This window comes from Protomyctophum bolini (assembly GCF_963924005.1).
Source record: "Protomyctophum bolini genome assembly, chromosome: 14".
Classification (NCBI taxonomy): Eukaryota; Metazoa; Chordata; class Actinopteri; order Myctophiformes; family Myctophidae; genus Protomyctophum; species Protomyctophum bolini.
The window spans coordinates 29,791,287-29,814,086 of record NC_137875.1 but is presented as its reverse complement, the minus strand read 5'-3'; the positions used below and the strand labels follow the sequence as shown (position 1 = coordinate 29,814,086).

Genomic DNA, 22,800 nt, shown 5'->3' with positions numbered 1-22,800 from the left:
CAAATGGAGACGGTAAACCATACGAGGTCATGTTCCAGTCTGAGGGGAGGAGACAAGCAGAGACACAGTATGACGTAATGTAGTAGACACGAGGACCAAGCTGTACTCAAAACAATAAATGTCTCTCTGACTCTCGCATCTTATCTTTGTGTATACCGGTAACTATGTTCTGATCCATGTGTTCTCCAGAGAATTACTTGACTACCATACTAACCCATGTATTTCTCCAATAAGCTCTTATAATAAACTTCTATCATAGAAATACAAAGTTTCAACAACTCAGGCATCAACATCCTGATTGAACCAGGATTCCTCTACAACATGCAGAACCTCGCAAAAGGATTGAAAGTAGTCCGTTTGTCTGAATTAGAAATGATACATTGAGATTTTGAGAGTATGTGTAATATACTTTTATTTTAATGTCATCTATGTCTGATCCTCAAATTGTCTGTAGAGGCACACTGATATGCCATGGAACAAGTCCAGGTGTGTCTTGGGACTTTGTGTTAACATAGCCGTGTCAGATTTGGGTCAGTACAGTACCCCTCGTGAATATGTGGCCAAAATCTGTGAGAGGCCCAAATCCAAAATGGCTACCATCAGCTATGTTGTAAATTAACTTGTCAATGTTTTGACCTAGTGCTGTACAGAATATTCTTTCTGGGAGTTTTTGGGTCGAGGGATTTATAATTATGATCTTTTGATGACTTTATCCATTTTTAAACAAAAAAATGGCCATTGATAGAGCTTTCAACAAGACTCCAAAGAGTCTGAACTTTTCTGAAATAATTACATGTTATTGATTGATATTTATTGGAAAACAAGCATACATTTGCAAAACAATTTCCACTTTATGCAACTAAAGGTATATAAGGCATTTAATTAGTTAGTTGGTAAGTTAGTTAATAAATGTAGATGTTGCTTTTTGTTTTTGTATTTCTAATAATTTTATTGTTTAATGAATGAAATGTCATCTGTATTTGTTGATTCTCCACACTCACTCCTCTCATCATAACTATTACTCTCATCTCATATGGAAAGAAGCCTTTGGCTTTATTGTGATAATCCATTTTTTTACTTACTGATGTACTTTTAAAATGTCAATAAAGTCACGAGGTGTGAGCTACTGGGGTAAGGGGGGAGGGGTGTGACGCACTGGTCAGCGCTCAAAGGCTGATGGATGCTCTAGTCTAGTTAGTAGTTATAATGGAACCGGTAAAACATAATGTAGTTTGACTTTTCCACATGAATATCCAGGAGGTGCATGCACACATAGGAGCCAACCAGTGCCAGAGCACAGAGGAAGTGCCCTTTTAGTGCCCATATAATTTCCGTCATTTTAGGCTATAATTCCCCCCACCAGTTTCTCTAGTCTACACCATGTTCTCATTTCAATAGAGCACCGAAGTCTGACGTCAATATCGCTAGAGGGCACTTCAGTTCACAGGTTTGTGTACTTTATTTGTATTATAATCCCCATAGGGGATCTTAGATTGCCTCTGGCCCTCATAAGAACTTTGTTTGACAAATAAACAAATCATCCCGGCGGTTTCACTCATAAGCATATCAAGAATCAACTGACTGTGAGAAAACTCTTAATGTTATTGCTGCAGGATTAGTTACATTTTCACTAGAAACAGACTGTATCAACTATGACTGACTGACTGACTGTCGTAAACGATACAGAGACACCTCCTAGAGAGCAAGCTATGGAGCGATGCCGTTTACTGGTGGATCTATGCTGGACAAGCTGCAGGGGGGGGGGTGTTGGACCTTTGTCAGTTCTGCATACTTTAGCTTTAGCTGTGCAGGAGATTTCTTTCTCTTGATGAGCTCTTCTTTTCATTGCTCTCTAACTGCACAAACATAACATTTGTTTGATCAGCTCCTGTTGTATTGCCTGCCATTGTGTCGATGTTGACCATTTGACCTCTGAGATGACCTATGACCTATTTGTAGTTTTAGATTGTAGATGCTAATCGCAATGAATACAAGAGATTATGACTTGCCCATTTGTGTGCCTTCGTTGGGTACAAAAAGTGCTCTATATAGTCTGGTAGGAAGGAGGAATGGAGAAATGTTGATGTTCCCCACTTGAAATATTGGCACATGTATGTTTAATCTGGCATATTGGTTGCCATAGTGAATTTCCACAAATACAAAAAAGAGAATGTAAAATCTACATAAGGTCTTAACTATACATAATTCTGAGACAAATGTCCAGTTTTTCTGTTTCTTTTTGGCATGAGGCATTGCGGGAGATGACATAACAGGAACATGTATGGAACATTAATGCTCAATTATATGCTAAAATGTAGGCAAATCAATAGGCTAGGTGAAATTCCATGAGCACAACCCCTAAGTTTTTATTTTCTAGTTTGGATGTTTGGCATCCATAGGACTTCTAATATACAGATTTTGATGATCCCAAGAACAAAAATGGTCCAAAGTCTGTTTTTTCAATGTTTTATTAGTGTATGCTATGAGACCTGTGAAATTGCTGGCTGGAGCACCGGCAAGACTGTCTTTCGGAGACTGTGGCATGCTCAAATTTAGAGATAGACCAAATAAAGCGATACCATTTGATTCTAGACAACCTCAAGTATCCAATGTCATACCACCTTGCCGGGGAGGGGGGTAAATACATAATTGATTCAAGGTTTGACTACATTTTGGCAAGGGAAAAATGGCCATAGACATTTTCCAAAAGGTCCCTTTAGCTGTCACTTCAAAATAATGTGAATGGAAATGGGTTACATGTTCCACCTTTTCAGACTCCATCATGGCCCATGGTTCTTGCCCCAAACTGCATGAGATTGGCATACATTTGGCATGTCTGTACACGGGAGGCTTGTAGGTATCCATGTAACCCATTTCCATTCACATTATATTGAAGTGACAGCTAATGGGACCTTTGGGAAAATGTCTATGGCCATTTTTCCCTTGCCAAAATGTAGTGAAACATTGAATCAATTATATATTTTCCTTTCTCCCAGACAAGGTGGTATGACAAGGTCATCACAGCCTCAGCTGAGAAGAACAGTACAAATTCTACCATCAGAGGTGTTGGTTTTCTTCTGTCACCAAGAGCACTGAAAGCATGCCACAACACATAAAACACACCGAACGGATAATCGCCATTGGATACCTGAGGTTGTCTAGAATCAAATGGTCTATATTTGGTCTATCTCTAAATTTGAGCATGCCACAATCTCTGAAAGGCAGTCTTGCCGCCGCCGGTGCTCCAGCCAGCAATTTCGCAGGTCTTGACCATTTGTGTTCTTGGGATCATCAAAATCTGTATATTAGAGGTCCTTATGGATGCCAAAAATCCAAACTAGGAAAAAAAAAGACGTAGGGTTGTGCGGGTAGACCCCTCCTGGAGCCTCTAACATCTGGCCCAATTTCACCTATTTACTGTATTTGCATACTTTTAGCATTTAATTGAGGATTAATGTTCCATAAATGTTCCTGTTATGTCATTATCCATCTCCCGCAATGCCTCATGCCAAAATGAAACAGAATAACTGGACATTTGTCTCATAATTATGTATAGTTAAGACCTTATGTAGATGTTACATTCTCTTTTTTGCATTAGGGAAATGTATTAGGGAAACTCCCTATGTTTAAACCAACATGTTGGTTTAAAGTTAATGTTTTTCACAGCCGAAAATCCAGGACGGACAAAACATATATGGGACAATAATTAGATCGGGGAACATCAAAATTCATTAACTAGACACCTTAAGGATTATATTATAAAAAGGTAGGTTAGAAAAATATATCTTTCGGATGCATGGGACCCCCTCCTTCCTACCAGACTAATACTACAGATACCTCTAGTTATGTGACCGAGTAGTTCTATCTATACTAGGGGTTTTCAACTGATTGTGAACGAGGGACCACCACCCTGACTTAGAATCAACCTTGTTTTGGGTGGGGATATGGGCTAAGATTAGTGCTTTTGTAAGTCAACACTTGCTATGCATCCCATGTGTATGCATCCCACTGTTTCTCAACCGTTGACTACTACTGGTAAAATGTCCTAATAATAATGTCTCAACCAGACAATCCGGTGCACTTCCCCCTTCTTGAGATTCTAACTCTGAATTTCTTGAACTCCAACTTGTCAGTAAATGACTACATGGATGGACTCATCATAGGTCACCAGGTCATTCAGTTCACGGTTTCTCAACTAGTGGAAAGAACATCTAAAACAAATCCTACATTACTAAATGCATGGTCAGGGACCACATGCAATACCTCCACAGACCACCAGTGGTCCACGGACCACCTGTTGAAAACCCATGAATTCTATACCATTCAATAAGTCAAGCAGTGCTAGGAAGAATAGCTGCTGCTATCCAATAAGCAATAGTACAGTGTAGTATTGTATTGCAAAATGTATGAGCCCTTTATCTGGCACCTGTTGATGCAGCAGCTGCCCCCAGCAGTATGGGAGGGATTCCAAAGGTAGGGACAATGAGGGCAGCAGCAAAGCAGGTGATCTTGGCTGTAGATGAGGACGAGGCAGACAAGGTCCTCTGGTGGAAGTTCTGAAGACCCAGGTTCCCTAAACCCTGAGAGGAGAAGAGCAGGGAGCAAGAGTTAGAGAACAAGACTAGTCTGTACATCAAATTTCTGGGATTTTCTTTAATTTTGTATTAGTTGCGGATTAACATTATGTAGAGGTTGAGCAAATTGTACAGTATGATCCAAGACCCCTGTCTGAGAGTTAATATAAAATTCAACACTACATGGATGCAATCCAAAACTAAAGACTTATTTTCTGAAATCCCTGAAAACCGGCCTTTACGAACAGTAGTAATTACTGTAGGTGAAGCAGAGCCAGAGCAGAGCTGGCACTGTGTGTGCCAGCTCAGTGGCCTCAGTGTCCGCCCTGAGATTGAGAGGTCGGGTTCAATCCCTGGTCGAGTCATACCAAAGACCATGAAAATGCTGTGTGGGCCTCTCTGCTTGGCCCTCAATTGGATTGGATTAGGGTTGGATTACGGGTAAATCCCTGAAACATACTATGTCCAGGGGGTGTACTTGAACATCAAGCTGCTACATTGCTACAGAAACAGGACATCGGCAGCATGGGTTGCATGGCTCGGGAACCATTGGTTCCTGAGGCTACTGACTTACTTACGTACTGTGTGTGCAAAACTGTGCATACATGGGAATAGTCTTAGTTTGCCAGCACTACTACAGCTGAAGTGGGCAACCTTTTTGGGGACAAGGTAGCCATTTTCCAAAGCTGGTGTGATCTACCATTGCCAGACAGTGAAAACAACCACTGCTGCTATGTCTTATTATAGGCTGGCAATTAGAATATTGCCGTGATATGTACATCAAACAATATTGCAATAATTATTCATGAGAAAATACTGATGACAGCACTTAATCTAAGTTCCTCTGCTTTTTCTTAACTGTCTGCTGGAAACATGTCAAATGATTTGCGGTCTTTCTGATTTCCCTTTCCTGACCATTTGTTGCTGATGAGACAAATACAGTTTCCTTTCTACATGGACGCCGATTTTGTCTTATGGTGACTCATCCTCATTTCTCAATACTGTTGTCTTGTAGTAGACTGTACAAAACAGGTTAGTTATTCCCTTGGACCATTCATATGATGCCAGGGCCATTCCTGTGTTCATTTGCGCTGCACCGCTCCCCTGATATGATCTGTTGATCTTAACAGCACGTACTGCCGTTAAGCAAAGCAATGAATCCCCTACTGTTACAATGGACGTCCCTGTGGCCAAAAGCAGCAGACTGCATTTGAAATTGGCACTGCACCGGTATGGACGTAGTGTATATGTGCATCAGTATGAACTATGAACATGAAGTTGGGAGTTGCTCTGAAAGAGTATGTGTTTACAACTTTACATGCATGCAGGAGCACGGCTGGACAGTGAACACCATGCTATTTCTATTACCTTACCAGCAGTAAAAAGTCATCAATCCATTTCCATGCTCTGTCGGCCGGCACAGAACCAATCCAGGGACGCTGGAATGTATAGTTGACAGCTGTCTTGGTGATGTCAGAAGTGCCAGGTGCCATGAGTGTATAGGGGACACACAGCCACTGCACAGAAAGAAAGGCATTGATGAAGTGTAAAATATTAAATTTCATCCTTCCTAAAATAAAGCCTTCCTAGTTAGTCCAGCTAATACTTTCCCACTTGAACCCAATATATAAATATATTATCAAGGGCAGTAGCTGATTTACAAGCTGTGTTGCGACACATTGTGAGCTATTTTTGCCCCAATGTCTCCCAAAGTTATCTGAATGTTCACCTATTTGGGACGCTAAGGTTCATGTGGTTCATCTCTGGTAATTAGGGTTGTCACGATCATGCAATTTTACTTGCCGGAAAAATCACAAATCATTTCTATTAAGGATTTAATTGTGTTTTTGGCATTGAACATTGGAACATACAAATTACATTTGTTTGATTGGCTTTTAGACTTTGTAAACAGAAAATCCACAGTGCAGATGTGACAAATAGCTTAAATACACAAAAAACGCTGCAGTGCTAACTCTATGAACACGCCTGAATGGATTCATGGACGAGCGCTCTGTGTTAAACCCCAGCTTTTTGCTCATGCATGTATTTCGCCCGCCTTCAGTTCCAGCTTTGGCCAGTAGGGTAGGGGGGCGTCACCACTTGCCAGAACATGAACTCGGACATTTACAAGTACAAGTACAAGTACAAGTAATGGGAGTCATGATTTTTTGACGAGACAAGCTTGCTCCGTGGCTGTCTTCTGCCCCCCCCCCCCCCCCTCCCCCCACAACACAGCCACGGAGCAAGCTTGTCTCGACAAAACCACGTGACTCCCATTGAAAATGAATTGCAAGCTGCTCTGCCCCCCCCCCCCTCTCCCCCAAGGACAGCGAGAGAGCACCGGCTTTTATATGTGAGCCACGCCCAAAGGCCTAGATGATCCGCTACTTGAGCGATTATTATGGTGACACCATAGACATGAAAGGGGGCTTTAGTTTAGCTCCTGCCTTTTTGACCGTAGGTGAAAAGTGCCCTCTCCGTCCTGAACTGGAATGTAGCATTTGATTTCATGTTGAAAGAATTGCCCTCTGAGCCTAGCCGCATCAGCGCATTTGCAGAGCACGGTGCCCTCTGTCGTGCACAGTGCGTGCACACAGAATCCCTTGCATGATGCATGTCTGCTAAGGGCAGCATCTCTTGAAGGCAGTACTGTTGCAGCAGCCAGTCATCCTTCTCTTTTGTGTCTGGAATGACCTTGTCATGTCGAAAGCTGCCAAGATCATATTCATGGGGTAATGGAATGTTCTGGACTTCCGCCTGTACTTGCGTAGCCCTTAAGGTTTAGTACAACCTTAAGGGCATCTCCACCAATACTGAGCAGATCGCCATGTGAATCCAGTCTTTCAGCATTCAAGTCATTGAATGAGATGTACGATACTGAAGCAGTGCATAACACAACAAAGTCCAATAGACACAAAGAAGAGGGCCGCGAGGGTTGGATGCAAAGACAGGGATAACAAATCCTGAGAGAAAATTCCCAACCCACTCACCATGGAGACTACCACCCTCCACCATATAATAATAACAAAATGACAAGCCCTGATCTGGGAACTGAAGCAGGAACCAGCAGCACCCGCTTAGAATGTTATCAATGCAATCGAGCCAGCAGGCTCATCTGGAGCCTACTGGCTGCGATTAGGAAACACGGAAGTGAAATTACTGCTGCCGAAGCGAAAACATTGTGAAACTGACTTACACTAAAGCCTGTACCGGCTTTAGTTTAGACATACTATTGGTCCGACTGTCATTAGACCGACAACCTACCTCAAACCCTAACCTAACCCTAACCGCAAGGACGGAGCAGCGCATGTTCGACCGTTGTTTCCGCATGTCGGTCCGTTGGTGTGTCTAATCTGCATGTCCATCCCGATTTACGTGGCCGGTTAAGACTGATGAGGTTAGGGGACTTGGCTGGTTAAGACTGAGGTTAGAGTTAGGGTTAGTGATTGTCGGACAACGTGACCAACGCCACGTCGGACGTCTCCACGTTTCCTACTGTAAGTAACCTACTGGTGATATAAATCCTGACAAGCCCTAATCTGGGAAATTAAGCAGGAACCAGGAAGAGAACTCACCAGGCTGACGAAGATGAGGATGAGTTGTATGATGTCTGTATAAGCCACAGAGTAAAGACCTCCCAGCAGGGTGTAGGTAATGGCCACCGCCGCAGAAATCCAAATGCTTACAGTGTACGGCAAGTCCAGAATCACACTCATTGTGACACCTAGGGAAAAACACACATTCCACAATACATTGAGGTTGACATGGGTTGATATGATCCAGAATGAATTGTGATGAGTAATGCACATGCATAGTCATGCATGCGTGCTTACTAGGTATTGGACAAGACAATGAGTGTGCAATCTGTTGGCAGTCTGTGGTGTTCTGCATGTTATCTGTACAGTATGTACAGTATGCATTATGTTGTTTAACAGCATAATGGGACAATACTGTACGTCTGTCCTATCCTATGATCATGAATTGCTTAAAACTGTATATTTTGACATTTTTATTTTGTATCATTGTCTGTTGTACTGTTGTGTTGTCCAGTTGTTTGAGGGTTGAATGTTTAATGGACCATAATAGAAATTGGACCACTGGACCACAATGGAAACAAGCCAATGGCTTGTTGGCGTCTTTTTAATTTGTCAAAATATTCAATCAATATCAGAGGATTGTGTTTCACTTAACCCAATAAAACCAGGAAAGCATCTGTGTGATTTTAGATAATTGCGTTGGCTATTCAAAAGTAGCAGATGGGTATACAAGCATACATTGAACATTTTTGGAAATATTGAAAGAGTGAGAAGTAATGATTTAGAAAGCATTTGTAGAATCGGCCTGAGGTCTTAATGTGTTAAAAGACTGTGGGCTTGAAATGTAAGCTTGGACCACCAGAATCTATTTTTTGTTTTCTACCTGAAATGGTCAACAAAGCTTGAACATTGCATGAAAATACAGTGAGGTCTCAAATGTCAAATGTTCCCAAATTCTTCCTGGTAAGATGTTGCCAGGCAAAAAGTAGGCTAGGCCTACCGTAACGGAAAGTGTCTATTTTTCATTTGGAGGATTACAAGAGTTCACCCGGCTCTTGCTGTGTTTTTCTTTTCTTTTCAGGTAATAGGATTTGGGGCCCAAGCTTCAAGAGTTTCAGTCAGTGAGGATTACAAGACATCAGTGAGTCATTTATCACTTCTAATAAGGACTGCGGTACATGCTGCCTGATAGTGTGATGGACAGGCTTGCTTCCTTGTTTTTCAACAAAGCCACAGCTAGTTTCAAAGGTTGGTGAAATAGTACAGTGTCTGAATTTACAGTTCGAAGGCTGTTAAGCTCTTGAGTTATGTGCTGTTCAGCATGTTAACGGTAATGTCACCACTGAGTAGTTGTAAATCCTAATTCATACGCTGTGAGCCTAGCTGTGGCTCATGGCTGATGGCTGATGGCTCATAGCTCATGACTTAGGGCTCAATACAGAGCTATGAGCCATGATCTACGGGGAAGGGGTTTTCAACAGGTGGTCCGTGGACCACTGGTGGAAGGTATTGCATGTGTGCAGGGACCTTTAGAGTCTCAAGAAGGGTAAGTGTACCAGCTTGCCTGATTGAGTCATCATTATTAGTCAGGCAGGAAATTGACATGATAGTTTTTTTTTTTTACTATATTTTTTATCCCACGATTTTGTAACCCATTTTTCACCCCTGTGTCAATCATCTAATGTGATCCTGGGCTCTACACACCCTCCACCAACCTAGTCCCCATATATGGGGGACAAGGGGAGAGCAACGGACTTGAACTCATGCTTCCTTCATGCCTGAGTGTCCAAGTTGCTCCTTTACACCTGACAGGGGGGAGTTTCCCTGGATGGACGTAGCGCGTGGAAGGAACACGTTATTCCAACCAGTTCCTTTCCCCTCCATCCTCCAGGCTGTCCAGGGGGAGGCAGTTTAGTGACCAGGATTACTGCATGTTTTTTGTGAGGGTACCTACCCTAGGGGACACGGGGAGAACATGTAAACTCCACACATGTAAACTCCACACATGCCGCCAGCACCCACAGCGTCCCGAGCGGGAATCGAACCCAGGACCTTCTAGCTGTGAGGCGACAGCACTACCAACTGTGCCCCCATTTTTGCGCATTTTCACATGGAAAAGTGGCTTTTACATTCCCTCTCCACACGCATGAGCAAACTGACACAGGCAATTAACCAGGATAAGATGCCGATACTGTGATACAGCATATTTATTAGGCCTAGTAACAAAAATCTGTTTAGATTAAAATTATTATTATTCTTCCCCTCATGTCCGAGGTTGTGCCTGGGGGGAGGGGGTGCTCCAGCCCCTCCAGCACCCCTACTTCCCTCAGCCATGTGATAGTTTAGTTGGTGATACAAGTGTGAAATGTGGCACAGATGACCTTTCGTAAAACCCAAATTGATAATCAACCTCGTGCCACGCAGAATTCCTACATTTTCAAGATGGAAATTATAGAAAATATGAAACTTGAAAAACTTTGAATTTATTGAGCCACTAGGAGGCCACAATAACCTATCTGGCCTGGTGGAGACCTGTGCTCAAGAGGAGCACTTTTTCTAGTCTGTATTTCTATTTTCATCTGATTCTGGGAGCAAACATTCAGCGAAAATAGCAGATCTACAAGCTCAACGTGTAACAAACGTGACCTGAGAGCTTGTACATGTCAAAAATTTTCTTGTTAGAAATGTTACATGACTTCGTTACATGACTGTCTGCGGGTACTCCATCCTGCCCTGAAAAGCATCTAAATTATACCTGCTTTTAGGTCAGAGTAGTTTTTTCTAATGATAGATTTGACCTCTCCTCTGTCAGAACTGCAGACTCACTCCCCCCCAATGTTCCGCCGCAGTCTGAAAATTAACCTTCAGACTCCATCTCACCCCTAGCACTCCTCATTCTTTATATCGCCTATTATTTATTGTTCAAATATGTTATTTAGACATACTGGTTGCTTGGCCATAAATGCTAAGACAGATACTAGGTTTGATGTTTCACTGATATCCTAGTTATTTTTAAACACTACATTGTTTTTCCTTATATTCTACTTATGTGACCATTGGTTTCACACCAAAGAATATCAACACATTTTTTAATATATATATATATATATATATATATATATATATATATATATATATATATATATTATATATACCGTATATCCACGCAAGTCAATGTTGTTAGGCAACGGTTTCGGTTGTGTGTGATGTCAGACCAGAGCTCAATCAGCGAGAGAGAGGGGAATAGGGAGAAAGAGAGAGCCTATTTCTCCCACGCAATAACCTGGCCAATGCTCGGAACAGAAAGCCTGAATTTGCTGACAACGCATTGCAAACTGATGTCTTGTTGTAAACCTCACTGACTGAAACTCTTGAAGCTTGGGTCCCAAATCCTATTACCTAAAAAGAAAAAAAAACGCAGCAAAACCAGGGTTCAACTCTTCTAATCCTGTAAATGGAAACTGGCCACTTTCTATAACAGTAGGCCTACTTGTTGCCTGGCAACATCTTATCAGGAAGAATTTTGGAACATTTGACCTGAAATTGCTTTCAATTTACAAGCTTCATTGGCAATTTAAGGTACGAAAACATATATCCTGGTGGTGATTTTAGACTACACTTTTCTGAAGCTACATTTCACCCACTAAGGTGAATCTGGAAAGAAAAAGAGTTGCATGGAAAATGGGGGAAAAAAAGGAGAGAGAGAGAGAGGCTGAATACAGGTGGTGAAAAAAGAATATCCATGTTAATTAGAACATATAAAGACATATAAAGAGATACTTTATAATAAGTAGTCATGAAGTCAGACCTGAATTTCAACTGCCACTGAAAGACTATGTATGTTTGGTTTCGGAAAAACTTGCTTTCATCTTCAGTAGACTCAACTACTATAACAGTGTCTTTACAGGTCTACCCAAAACAAAAGTCGATCAGGCAGCTGCAGTTGATTCAGAATGCTCGAGTCGAGTCGAGAACAGATCTTTACACTGGCAAACTAGAAAAAGTGCCCCTCAGGGCACAGGTCTCCACCAGGATAAGAGCGTTTGTGATCTTTGGACAAAATGGGTTTTTTTACAATAATCTGTCGTCTGGTGGTTGTATAACAGGGCAATACAATTTAATATTTAACACCTAACAGTGTATTCATAATGTGTAGTAGAGCGCATACAAAGTTGTACACAGATCGGTGCGTCAAGTCAAGTCCCGCCTGTGGTTGTGCCCCTCTTCGCAGCCATTGGTTGCTGTTTCGTGGTCGGACAAAAATCCTTTCACTCCATCCACTACCATTGAAATAACATGTTTTTCAGTTGCTTCGTATTGATATTCTGTGTGTTCAATTCTTATTTTAAACTTGCTGTCAGTAAAAAGGAACATCACAGGCGCAGCATGGTGACTGGGCATATCATGTTTGTTTTTAGTCTTTTCCAAAAATGATGTTTTAGCAAATTCAACAAGGCGGAACCAGGGCGGAACAAGTCAGAAAGAGCCTGCTGGTTAGTCAGTCAGGGGCCAATCAGAAGTCTGACAAAGGGTGAATTGTGATGGAATATGGTGAAGCGGACAGGTCCGTATTGATCACATGACTGTAGAGATAGTGCATATCATATCGATTTGTGTGATGTATGGATAAAATCTCTACAAAAATCTGCCTCGCGGTGGCGCTATAACATTTTGCACAGTTTTGCATCGAACGGGCCAACGGTGCCGGAGATTAGCTGTACACAGATGGATGGACGGATGGACGGACACACAATGACAGAGAGCAAAACATACTCTCTCTCCCCATGCCTTCGGGGAGAGCTTTATAAAGCACTGAATGGTTTAGGGCCAAAATACATTTCTGGTCTTGTGCTACACCATGAACCATCCTTAGCTCTCAGGATGTCGGGGACAGGTCAGCTTTACTGCACGTCCCCAGAGTCTAAATGTGAACAAGCAGTGTTCCGTTTTTATGCACCACATATATGGAACAAACTCCCAGAAAACTGTCGGCCAGCTACAATTTGTTATTACCAGTTGTTTTTAAATCAAAACCTTGATGTTGCCTTTTATGTTTCGGCTTTATTTCAACGTACTCGTATTTTCTATTCTCTTAAGCCTTTCATAATTGTTTGTAATTGTATTTTGTGTAATGCACTAGAATTGCCTTTAAAGTAGAGCTTTAAAGTGCTTTAAAGCTCTACAAGCCCATGCTGCTGATATCATAGAGTATAATACTGCAGCAGCCAGATGACTGACACACACACACACACACACACACACACACACACACACACACACACACACACACACACACACACACACACACACACTCACGCACGCACAGGGTGTTTCATGATAGCAAGGATTATCACATCCGTGCATAGAAGTGTAACCCTGGTTTAAGCCTATGCTATCCAGTGGTTCTTCTTGTTACAGCCAGAGGAAATTTCATTTCAATCTAATCATATGATTAGACAAAAGGTAATATTACACTCAAAGCTCAACACTAGTATTATATCATATGATACGATGCATCACATGCACAAACCCATGCCTACACACTTTTATATAACAAAAACAGATGTATGCATAATATTGCATATACAATTGTATGCTCATGCTCACACACACGAACTCATACAATCTGTGTTGCACTTACTGATAGTCACATCCTTACCTAAGCCTATAAGTGTTCCTGCCACCCACATAATTTCTGATGCGAGTGCGGCCAGTGACAGAGCGGCTGTCGGTACTTTTCCATACTTGATCTGGAAAGGGTCCATCATGGTGACGTATTTCTTGTCTCTCATCGGCTTGGCGAAGAAAAGTCCACCTCAAACACAAAGCAGATATAGACTGATTTCAGACATGCTTATTATATGCTATATTTGGACTGTTTATTGGTCATTCCGGCGTTTTTGTTTAGTTTTTTTGCACATGGCATTCAAAGTTCACCACACCACATCATTCTTATTATGTTGCTTTTTTTGAGTGATGCAACCACTCCTATAGACAGCTATGTGTGTCCCTGGGTCTGTCTGTCCAAGCACGAAAATAGCGTTATAGCGTTTGTTCACCACCAAGTTTCACTGTTGCACAGCCTAACACACAGACACACACAGGCCAGGGAGGATGGCTTGTACAGTACAGTACAGTACAGTACAGTACAGTACAGTACAGTACAGTACAGTACAGTACAGTACAGTACAGTACAGTACAGTACAGTACAGTAACACTCACTTCAGACGGGTCTGATTTTATTGGTTTATTAGGAAAAAAGACTGTAGAATGTGTTAAGAATTATTTCCATTTTAGCGCAATCCATCCCCCTCTCAATAACACACTTGTAATGGAACTGTAAAAGTCCATTTGGTTCCATTTGTAGCATACACTGTGTTTGGGTGAAACACTGTAGATAAAATGGTTTGCTGTTAACAACAGTCCATAGTATTTGGTATACAGTCTGCTACACTGATACCCCTGATATTGAGGGCCTCCTGTATGTGGATGGTCCTGTTTATCTACTTGTGCTTTTCCTTGGGGGGGGGGGGGGGGGGGGGGGGCACCCCTCAAGTGTGGTTTTTGCAGCATTCCATAAGTAAGATCTATCCTTTAAGTAGCCTACCGTCATGCTATTTGGTAAACATCTTTCCAGAATTACCCCTCTGTGCGATGTGCATACAGTACACAATAAAATCATCAGTGTTCATTTATCCATTTTGTTACGTTTGTACATTCTCAGAGTCATATTACTCAGGATTTATGGCAGGGGTGGATTCTGTGGGAAAATATTGGATCACCCTGGCGAATGCTACTATATGCACACGCAGATGCACTGCGAATAGTATACAGTGCTAACCCTAGCATTCTTGGTGCCATCATGTTCTATTCTAGGATGGCGTGAACATATACCAACATACGGAAGCAAGATCAACGCAGTCCAGTTGCCTTGCACTTTACAGAATTACAGCACGGTGTATCATCTTTGAGATAAGTACTAGTTACTAGGTTGCCAAGATACCAAGAAGGGGAGTCAACACTGATGATAATATTGCTCAGGACTCAGGAGAGGTTATTACTTACACACATGACTGTATACAAACCATGTCTCCAAAAGTTTTTAACCATGAAAATGAAATAAAACAATTCTTGTGAATGTTTACTCTAACTAAGAAGTATATCTGGGTTATTTATCGTTACTTTTTCCGAAAAAGTTACCACTCCTTTGGCCACGTAAACCTATGTACAATTTATATATAGTATACCTAATGCAGTAATGACTACTGATTGCACCTTTGTGCACCATTGTGAGCGCACCTGCATCCACTCTTGGAGTGACATCATGTAGCAGGTGACGAGTCTGTATATGGGAGGACTGAACAGGTACTTTTTAATTGACCTGATGAAGCTTATGAATCAAAACGTCAGATTTGTTTTGTTTATGAAGAAGTCTAATCCATCGCTTGCTGTGCAGTTTCTGTCCTTAGAAATGTTGTTATTTTCTTCCCATTAAGTGAGACAGGACCACAAGGCTATCATTTTAAGATGTCAAGTTACTTTTCCTTCTTTCTTTTATTTTACTTATTTTATTTCAGTATTTTAAGTTAAAAATCACACCCATGTGAAGTAAGTGGTGCAACTCTGTGTGGGGGTCCCCGGGGGGAAGGTCCAGACCCACAGGAACGCACCCAGGGTGCCGGCCGGATTCCGGCGAGCCGCCCCGGCCCCCACGTCCGAAACGGTTGAGAAATGTCAGAGTTACCGTGTGGGGGTCCCTCTACTGTACCCTCTACTGTACTGTACTGTCACTGTACTATACTGGCACACCTGAAATCAGTTAATATGTGCGTGTGTGTTTGTGTGTGTGTGTTGCGCACAGGTGGTGAAAAACAACCATGCTGTTTTCATGCTCATAGCCAGCCAGCCAGCCAGCCAGCCAGCCAGCCAGCTACCCACACATACTCACTTAAGGAAGTGGTTTGCACCACTTAAAAAAAGGTAAAGAAAATAACTTTCAACAATGACAATGTTTTTTTTTTTAGATACATACCAATAATAAAACACATGGTTGCTGAGAGTGGCATGACTGCCCAGACTAGTCCCATAGAGGGGTTGTACACTGCCTCCGTTGTGCCTACAATGAAGCCTCCTCCAACCCAGGTAGCTGTACACACACACAGATACACACACACACACACACACACACACACACACACACACACACACACACAAACGGCAAACAGGGTCACATTCACATACCAAAACACACTAATAGAGACAGCCAAGTTACATAACCCTGTATGGGGCCAACCATTAAAAATGGTTGGCACCTGCTTGGACATGAGATAGCCATCACTCTTATCTAGCGCTCATATTTGGTCAGATATAATAATACAAATGTTGACTTTGCATTGTACATTGTACATCTCAATATTTAAAAAATATTTTAAAGAGTTGAAACCAAGTGGGTGATGCTATCACATAAGATGAGCAAGTATAATAAGCTCATGCACATTCACAGTATAGGGCTGATGCAGGTTAACCAGATCATGAGGTAAAATAGGATATAAAAGTTAGCATTGAGGCACTGTGCTCTTTAAATATTAGCAGCCACTGAAAATGCCTTTGAATTGTTGCTGCAACACTGCCAACATAAAACAATAGTTTTGATTGGTCTGTATAATCAGGAAGTGTGTGGCAAAACCTTGAAGGACGTCAGGTCAGGCCAATCACTGGTTCTCTGTCAAGTGCTCTGTGACATATTGAATTTCACATTTTCATAATAAGGGTGCTAAACCAAAAACACTATTTACAAAACGGCATTATGATTTTTTTTCCATGGAGTCTTCTAATAGACACATTTGCTTAGTACATTTTTTTCTATTTGTGTTTGAAGCACTGCCCTGCATGTGTGCTGTCCCATTTTAACAAAAAGGTGTTTGGTCAATATTTGTGCGTGTGTGTGTGTGTGTGTGTGCGCGCGCGCGTGCTTGAATATGATGGCAGATCATGGCACTGTATTTTAATTTGCAATTTGCTTAATGGGGCTTTTGGAGTGGGTGACACACGGTTTTGCGCACGCACGCACGTGCACGGACAGACATACTCTCTCCCATCTTGCTCCCTCCCCTTCTCTCTCACACACGCGCGCGCGCGCGCGCACACACACACACACACACACACAGGAAAGAGAAGGTACTGTTATGGAAATGCAGTTGAATAGCATGAATAAGCCCTTACAGTCGACCAGTGTATTCATGCTATAGCGCTCTTCACTAATTGCCGCCAACGTGAGATAATACACAATAGGGGTCCTGGAATGTTACTGCCTATGTTACTGTATAGGATCTTAATATGTCAGAGATCCGTTATCCGCGATAACAAACATAATTGGATTTAACCGGCTTTTTGGTGGGCTCCTGCATGGCATTTTCTACCTCAAAACGGGTCCCTAAAAGACGAGATTCTGTTCGTTCCATCCACTTACCGGTCATGGTAAAAATCCCCACCACCAGGTTGATGCCCCGGTTACCCAGCAAAGCCATCTCCGTCTCGTCACCCTTGGTCTTCTTCGCTTCCCTCTTGGACTTGAACGATGCCCAGATGCCGGTTGCGAGGACCAGCAGGTAGAAGAGCAACATCACCACCACTCCGGGGACGTTCAGAGCCATGATGTAGCCTATATCTGTCCACCTTCCTTTCACTAGACTTGAATGAAACGTCCTTCCCGGCAGCTCCGCGGCAGCTGACTGTGTGTGTCTGTGGCAATGCTCTCAGTCTGACTACGCACCACGTTGTCGCATTCCGTCGACTGAGTCACATAACCTTCGATTCGGCGAAGCAAAGACTGCGGCTGTGCCCGCAGTAGATTAATAGACCACACCTCGGTTCAATCCGTTATGACCACCCTGTTATTCGTCTCCGCAGGGATCCTAGAATCTGATTCCAGGGCGCACAGTAGCCTTGACTACCAGATGAATGAATTGCGCACCAATCAATTCAATAGCCTCTCCTCGCTTGGCGCATTGCCAGGATTTGTAAACGGGTGCCTGGGCAGTGGGCATACCATACCATTAATGCTGAACGTGACGCCTGTGAAACATAAGACCTTTCATTCGCAAGCAGGTCGCCGCCGCCGTTGACATACGCTAAGAATAAAAGGCATTTTCCGACGCAGCGATGGGTATTTTTAGCGTTCACTTTAGACACGCCATTGCTCGGTTTCTCCCCGTCCTTGGCTCAAGGGCGAATTCTTGTTTTTAATCCGGATGTTCCGTAGATTAACATTGGACCTTGCAGCTGTTAATCTAGGTCACCGAAAAATGCATGGTGGTGGCCTAATAGGCCTATTGAATTCCATAACGCAGGGTCTGGTCTGGATGAGAATCATGAGATGAGACCGAGAGAGAGAGAGATCAGGGAGGAGGAGTAGGAGAGCACAGGAACAGGTGATACGCCACCTAAGGATGGATAATGAATGAGATGCTGCAGGAAGCCTCTGACGCCTCTGGGTCTACTAATCACGAGGAAGAGGAACCGGTGTGCTATTATTGCTATATGCTTTAACCTGAACGCTGAGCGTGAACAAAATGGTAACATTCGGTTACATTTGTTCACGCTCGAGGCTACACATAATGTTAACACTGAGGATTATTACCATGTAGCCTAAAGGGCCGATGAAACGAGACGAGGCCACAGGAGATAACAATATCAATTTTATTGAGAAATTGCTGCTATTCCATTATTAAATAAGATTATTTTTCCCTGAGTCGGTTCTATGGCCATTTATTTAATTACATGGTCTCAGTCCAGTCACACGATAAATAGCTGCCTCTCTTGTCAATCCACATCGATCTCTCCTGTCAGGAGTGAGCTATGTTAAGTGCTGCCTGCCAATAATACATCACAGCAAACTCTGGCTCAGATTTAAGAAAAGAGTTACTTACTTTGCAGATTTAGATTATTAATACAAACTATAGGGACATAACCTCATATGGCTACTTCAGTATAGCTATACATGCAGTTTTGAAATACCAGCTTTTGCCTTCCTTCCTTTGGAGGTTTGGTGCTGAACTGCTGATCACCCCCCCCCCCCTCCTCCTCTCCTTTCTACCATGGGATGTTTGCTAATGAGTTGACCAACCTCCACAGGGGGTTTGGTACTAATCAACCACCATTCATGCATCCTTCCAGGGGCATGGTGATAAATGGCTTTTTATAGTGGCTTTAACCCGAAGCGCTTTACATTACATTCACCCATTTATATGCCAATGTCAGAGGACACAAAGCAAGACACCAACCTGCTCATCAGGGGGAGGGGGTTAGTGTCTTGCTCAAGGACTCTTTGACAATAACGGACGGACAGACGGGAGGGGGGGGTCAAACTGGGAACATCAGATTCCCAAGTGGCCTGGCCTTGTCGGGGTGGGTGTAGAACAGGACCAAACACAGGACAAACTTCTCAGGCCACATTTACACTGTGGCAAATAAGTCTAAATGAGTTTAAATAAGTCTAAATGCAGACAGGTCACATGGAATCAGATTTGTACAAATGTGACCCGAGTCACACTATTCAGAGGTGGTTTCAAATCTGATTTGAGGAGATCCATCTCAGTCTGAATGCAACAACCTGATCTAAATCACATTCCATGTAACTTGTATGTGACTTGTTTTGTTTGTGTTTAGACTTATTTAAACAAATCAGATTCCAATATGGATGTGGCACAGATCTAATTCAGGCTGCATTTCTTGGTTCAATCAATACAGGACTGAACGAGACTGACAGAATACTTTCTGAATAACTCAAAATAGAGTGTGAAAAGACAACACAGGTAATAATCTACAAGGGCAAGGGCAGACAGGAAGGCAGCAGAATGTTACAACAAAATAAGATACACAAGAAACACCATGGGAAAGAAGAGACTAACAGAAATACAACCTACCTGAACAAAGAGCTACAGAACTAAATGACCAGGAAACCAAAATTAAACACCGAAACAGGGACCAAGAACACAAGAGAAATATGGTACATCCAATTTGATAAATAATACTTATTTATCAAATTGGATGTACCATATTGGGCTATGACAGCATTTTCTGCTTAGGGGTACAGTGACCGAATGGGAACAGTTCGATCCCGGGGTCCCCCAGAGTTAATGTTGAAGTGTCCTTGAGCAAGACTCTGAAGTCTGAACCCCTAATTTCTCCCGATGTGCAGGTTGGTGCCTTGCATGGTTTCCTCTGCCATCCGTGTGTGAATGGGTGAATGTTATGCACAATCTATGTATAGTGCTTTGGATAAAAGCACCATATAAATGCAGCATTTACCACTGCCAATTGGGGGTTGGTACTTGGTTATGGTACGGCCTCAGCTGCCTCACTATACACATGTATATATCTGCATATTGATAACCATGACATGATTGTCTACTACTGCATCAGATGGACTGACTGTATGTACAATATTGATATGAGATGCAAGCGTGTACCTGCTCATTCTGTTCTTATCATGGTTTCCGTAATCTACTAGGGACGTCATAGATCCACTCTTTGTTTCAAGACGACAGTGACCTGTACAATTTACAATTCAGGCATTTAGCAGACGCCCTTAATCCAGAGCGATTTACAGTAAGCTTAGTAAGCCTATAAACTCTGACCCACCCACCCAGATTTCCGGATGCCTGGGAGAGATGGGGCAAAAATTGAGTATTCACCGTGTACACCTTGTACAGTGCACCTGCTGCTTCCCTATAAAGGGCTCCCTCCTTGTAAAATTGCACCTGTGTCTCAATGAGATTCACCTGTATAAATAAAGGTGAGTTAGGTAGGGGACATACTAACCTTTAAGTGAATAGTGAAGATTAGGAACATCCCTTACTTTTTTCTGTAAAAAATCCACAATTATACAGAATAGATTGGGATGCATCAAGGGATTGACAGGAATCAGGATCAGTTATATTCTATCAAAATACCAATGTCAAATTAAGAAAAGTGTGGGGATCATGGTAGGCCCCATAGCCTAAACATTCTCAAGGAAATCAACCGTGTTTTTTTGGGGGAGCAAATTCACAGCAAATCAAGCGTTCAAATCAAGCGTGTCAGTTGGGGAAGCCAGCCTCTATTTGGGTTGTGTGTGTGGGGTGGGAGGGGGGGGGGGGGATGTTTTCACTTCCTTTTATATAGTTTAATTTTCCATGTTTCCTTTTGTGTAATATCTATTAAAATCTGTTAAAATCTATTATTCATTCATGTTAATTGTGGTATATTACTATTTGACTTTCATGTTTTCTTTCTAAAGCTCTTTATAAACAAATTATTGTTATCATTATATATTTTATATTTGCCTATCTGTCAGCATGCCAAAGCAATGCATTTATAATGGTGAATAAATAAAGTGAATCATTTTCTTATTTTATTAGTGAGGAATAGCAGAGAAATAGCAGAATATCTTAGACTGCATTGATGAACAGCGGTTTTTAATCCTTGCTTTTGATGGGATAAAAGATTTTCTACTTCAAGGGCTTGACATTAACTTTTTGAGGCACTTGTGCTTCGGACAATTTCCCATTCACTTGTCCGGGCACAAAAGTCCGGAGCACACAGATACATTTTAAATCAACTATAGCCTAACTGTAAGTTGGTTTTAGTGAATACATGTTTGAATATTAGATGAATATTCTCAGTTTACAAGTTAATATCCCTAGAATATCTATACCTCATCGGCAACTTGTAGCACTGCGTCTGCACTCACCCAATATGAGTTCATAAGTTTTGGAGTTGTTTTGGGGACTAGTTTCATATTCATTTTAAAGTTCTGGCAGAACGTGTATTTAGTAAATATCTCCAGTTTTCCATGAGCTGTATACACGGACGATATTCTCTCCAGTGAGGGCCCGGAATATGACTTAACATATCAAAACTTAATTCCTTTAGGAAGCACAAATGACTGGGACACACAATATAGGTTGTGTGATCGCTTACCCCATGCAAAGCGCAACACACCTGTCCATTGTGTGCCCCATACGTTTGTGTTTTCCAATCATCAACTGTTCCCAAAGGACGTTTTCATATTTTCAGTCCAGCATTTCCTCCTGGAAAAGTGGGGATATTTTACTTAACACAAGTTTTCTGTCAGAACTTTCAAATTTTATGAAACTAGAGGACAATATCTGACTCCAAGTCTTAGGAATTAATTACTGGTTGAGTACACACACAGTGCTACAAGTTTAAATGCCGACGTGGTCAGTCTGCTAACCGTGCATCATGGATAGGACCGATCTATGGTTGTGTATTTGGAATACATGAAATGTATGTAAGATCACAGACATTCTATGGCTATTAACAATATTGTAAAGCTGATATTAGGAAAGGCAGACAATAATGAAAGACAATACTGTTGGCTGCTAGGAGCACCACAGAAAATCGTGAATCCAAGAGTCACTTGTCCAATGGACAAGTAAAATTTGAATGTACTTCAGTCCGGAAAGATGTATTACTACTGTATCCTGGACAACCGGACAAGACTTAATGTAAAGATGTATTACTACTGTATCCTGGACAACAGGACAAGACTTAATGTAAAGATGTATTACTACTGTATCCTGGACAACCGGACAAGACTTAATGTCAAGCCCTGCGTGTGTGAACTGAACAGACCGTGGACCTTCTTTAAGTTCACCACTTAGATTTTTTTCCCATTTTCCCATCGA

At 42.0% G+C, this 22,800-nt stretch overlaps 1 protein-coding gene across 1 annotated transcript; it reads right to left on the bottom strand.

The window, feature by feature from the left end:
• Window positions 1-4: 4 nt before the first annotated feature.
• On the bottom strand, window positions 5-18,421 carry LOC308328842 (high-affinity choline transporter 1-like; the record flags this gene model as incomplete). The annotated part of the gene is made up of 7 exons (XM_080782950.1): window positions 17,580-18,421; window positions 16,143-16,256; window positions 13,770-13,925; window positions 8,150-8,298; window positions 5,948-6,091; window positions 4,427-4,580; window positions 5-39 (listed from the first exon to the last, which is right to left on the bottom strand). Coding segments are annotated over exons 1-7 (936 nt in total), but the record flags the coding sequence as incomplete, so codon positions are not given.
• Between the last annotated feature and the right edge of the window lie 4,379 nt (window positions 18,422-22,800).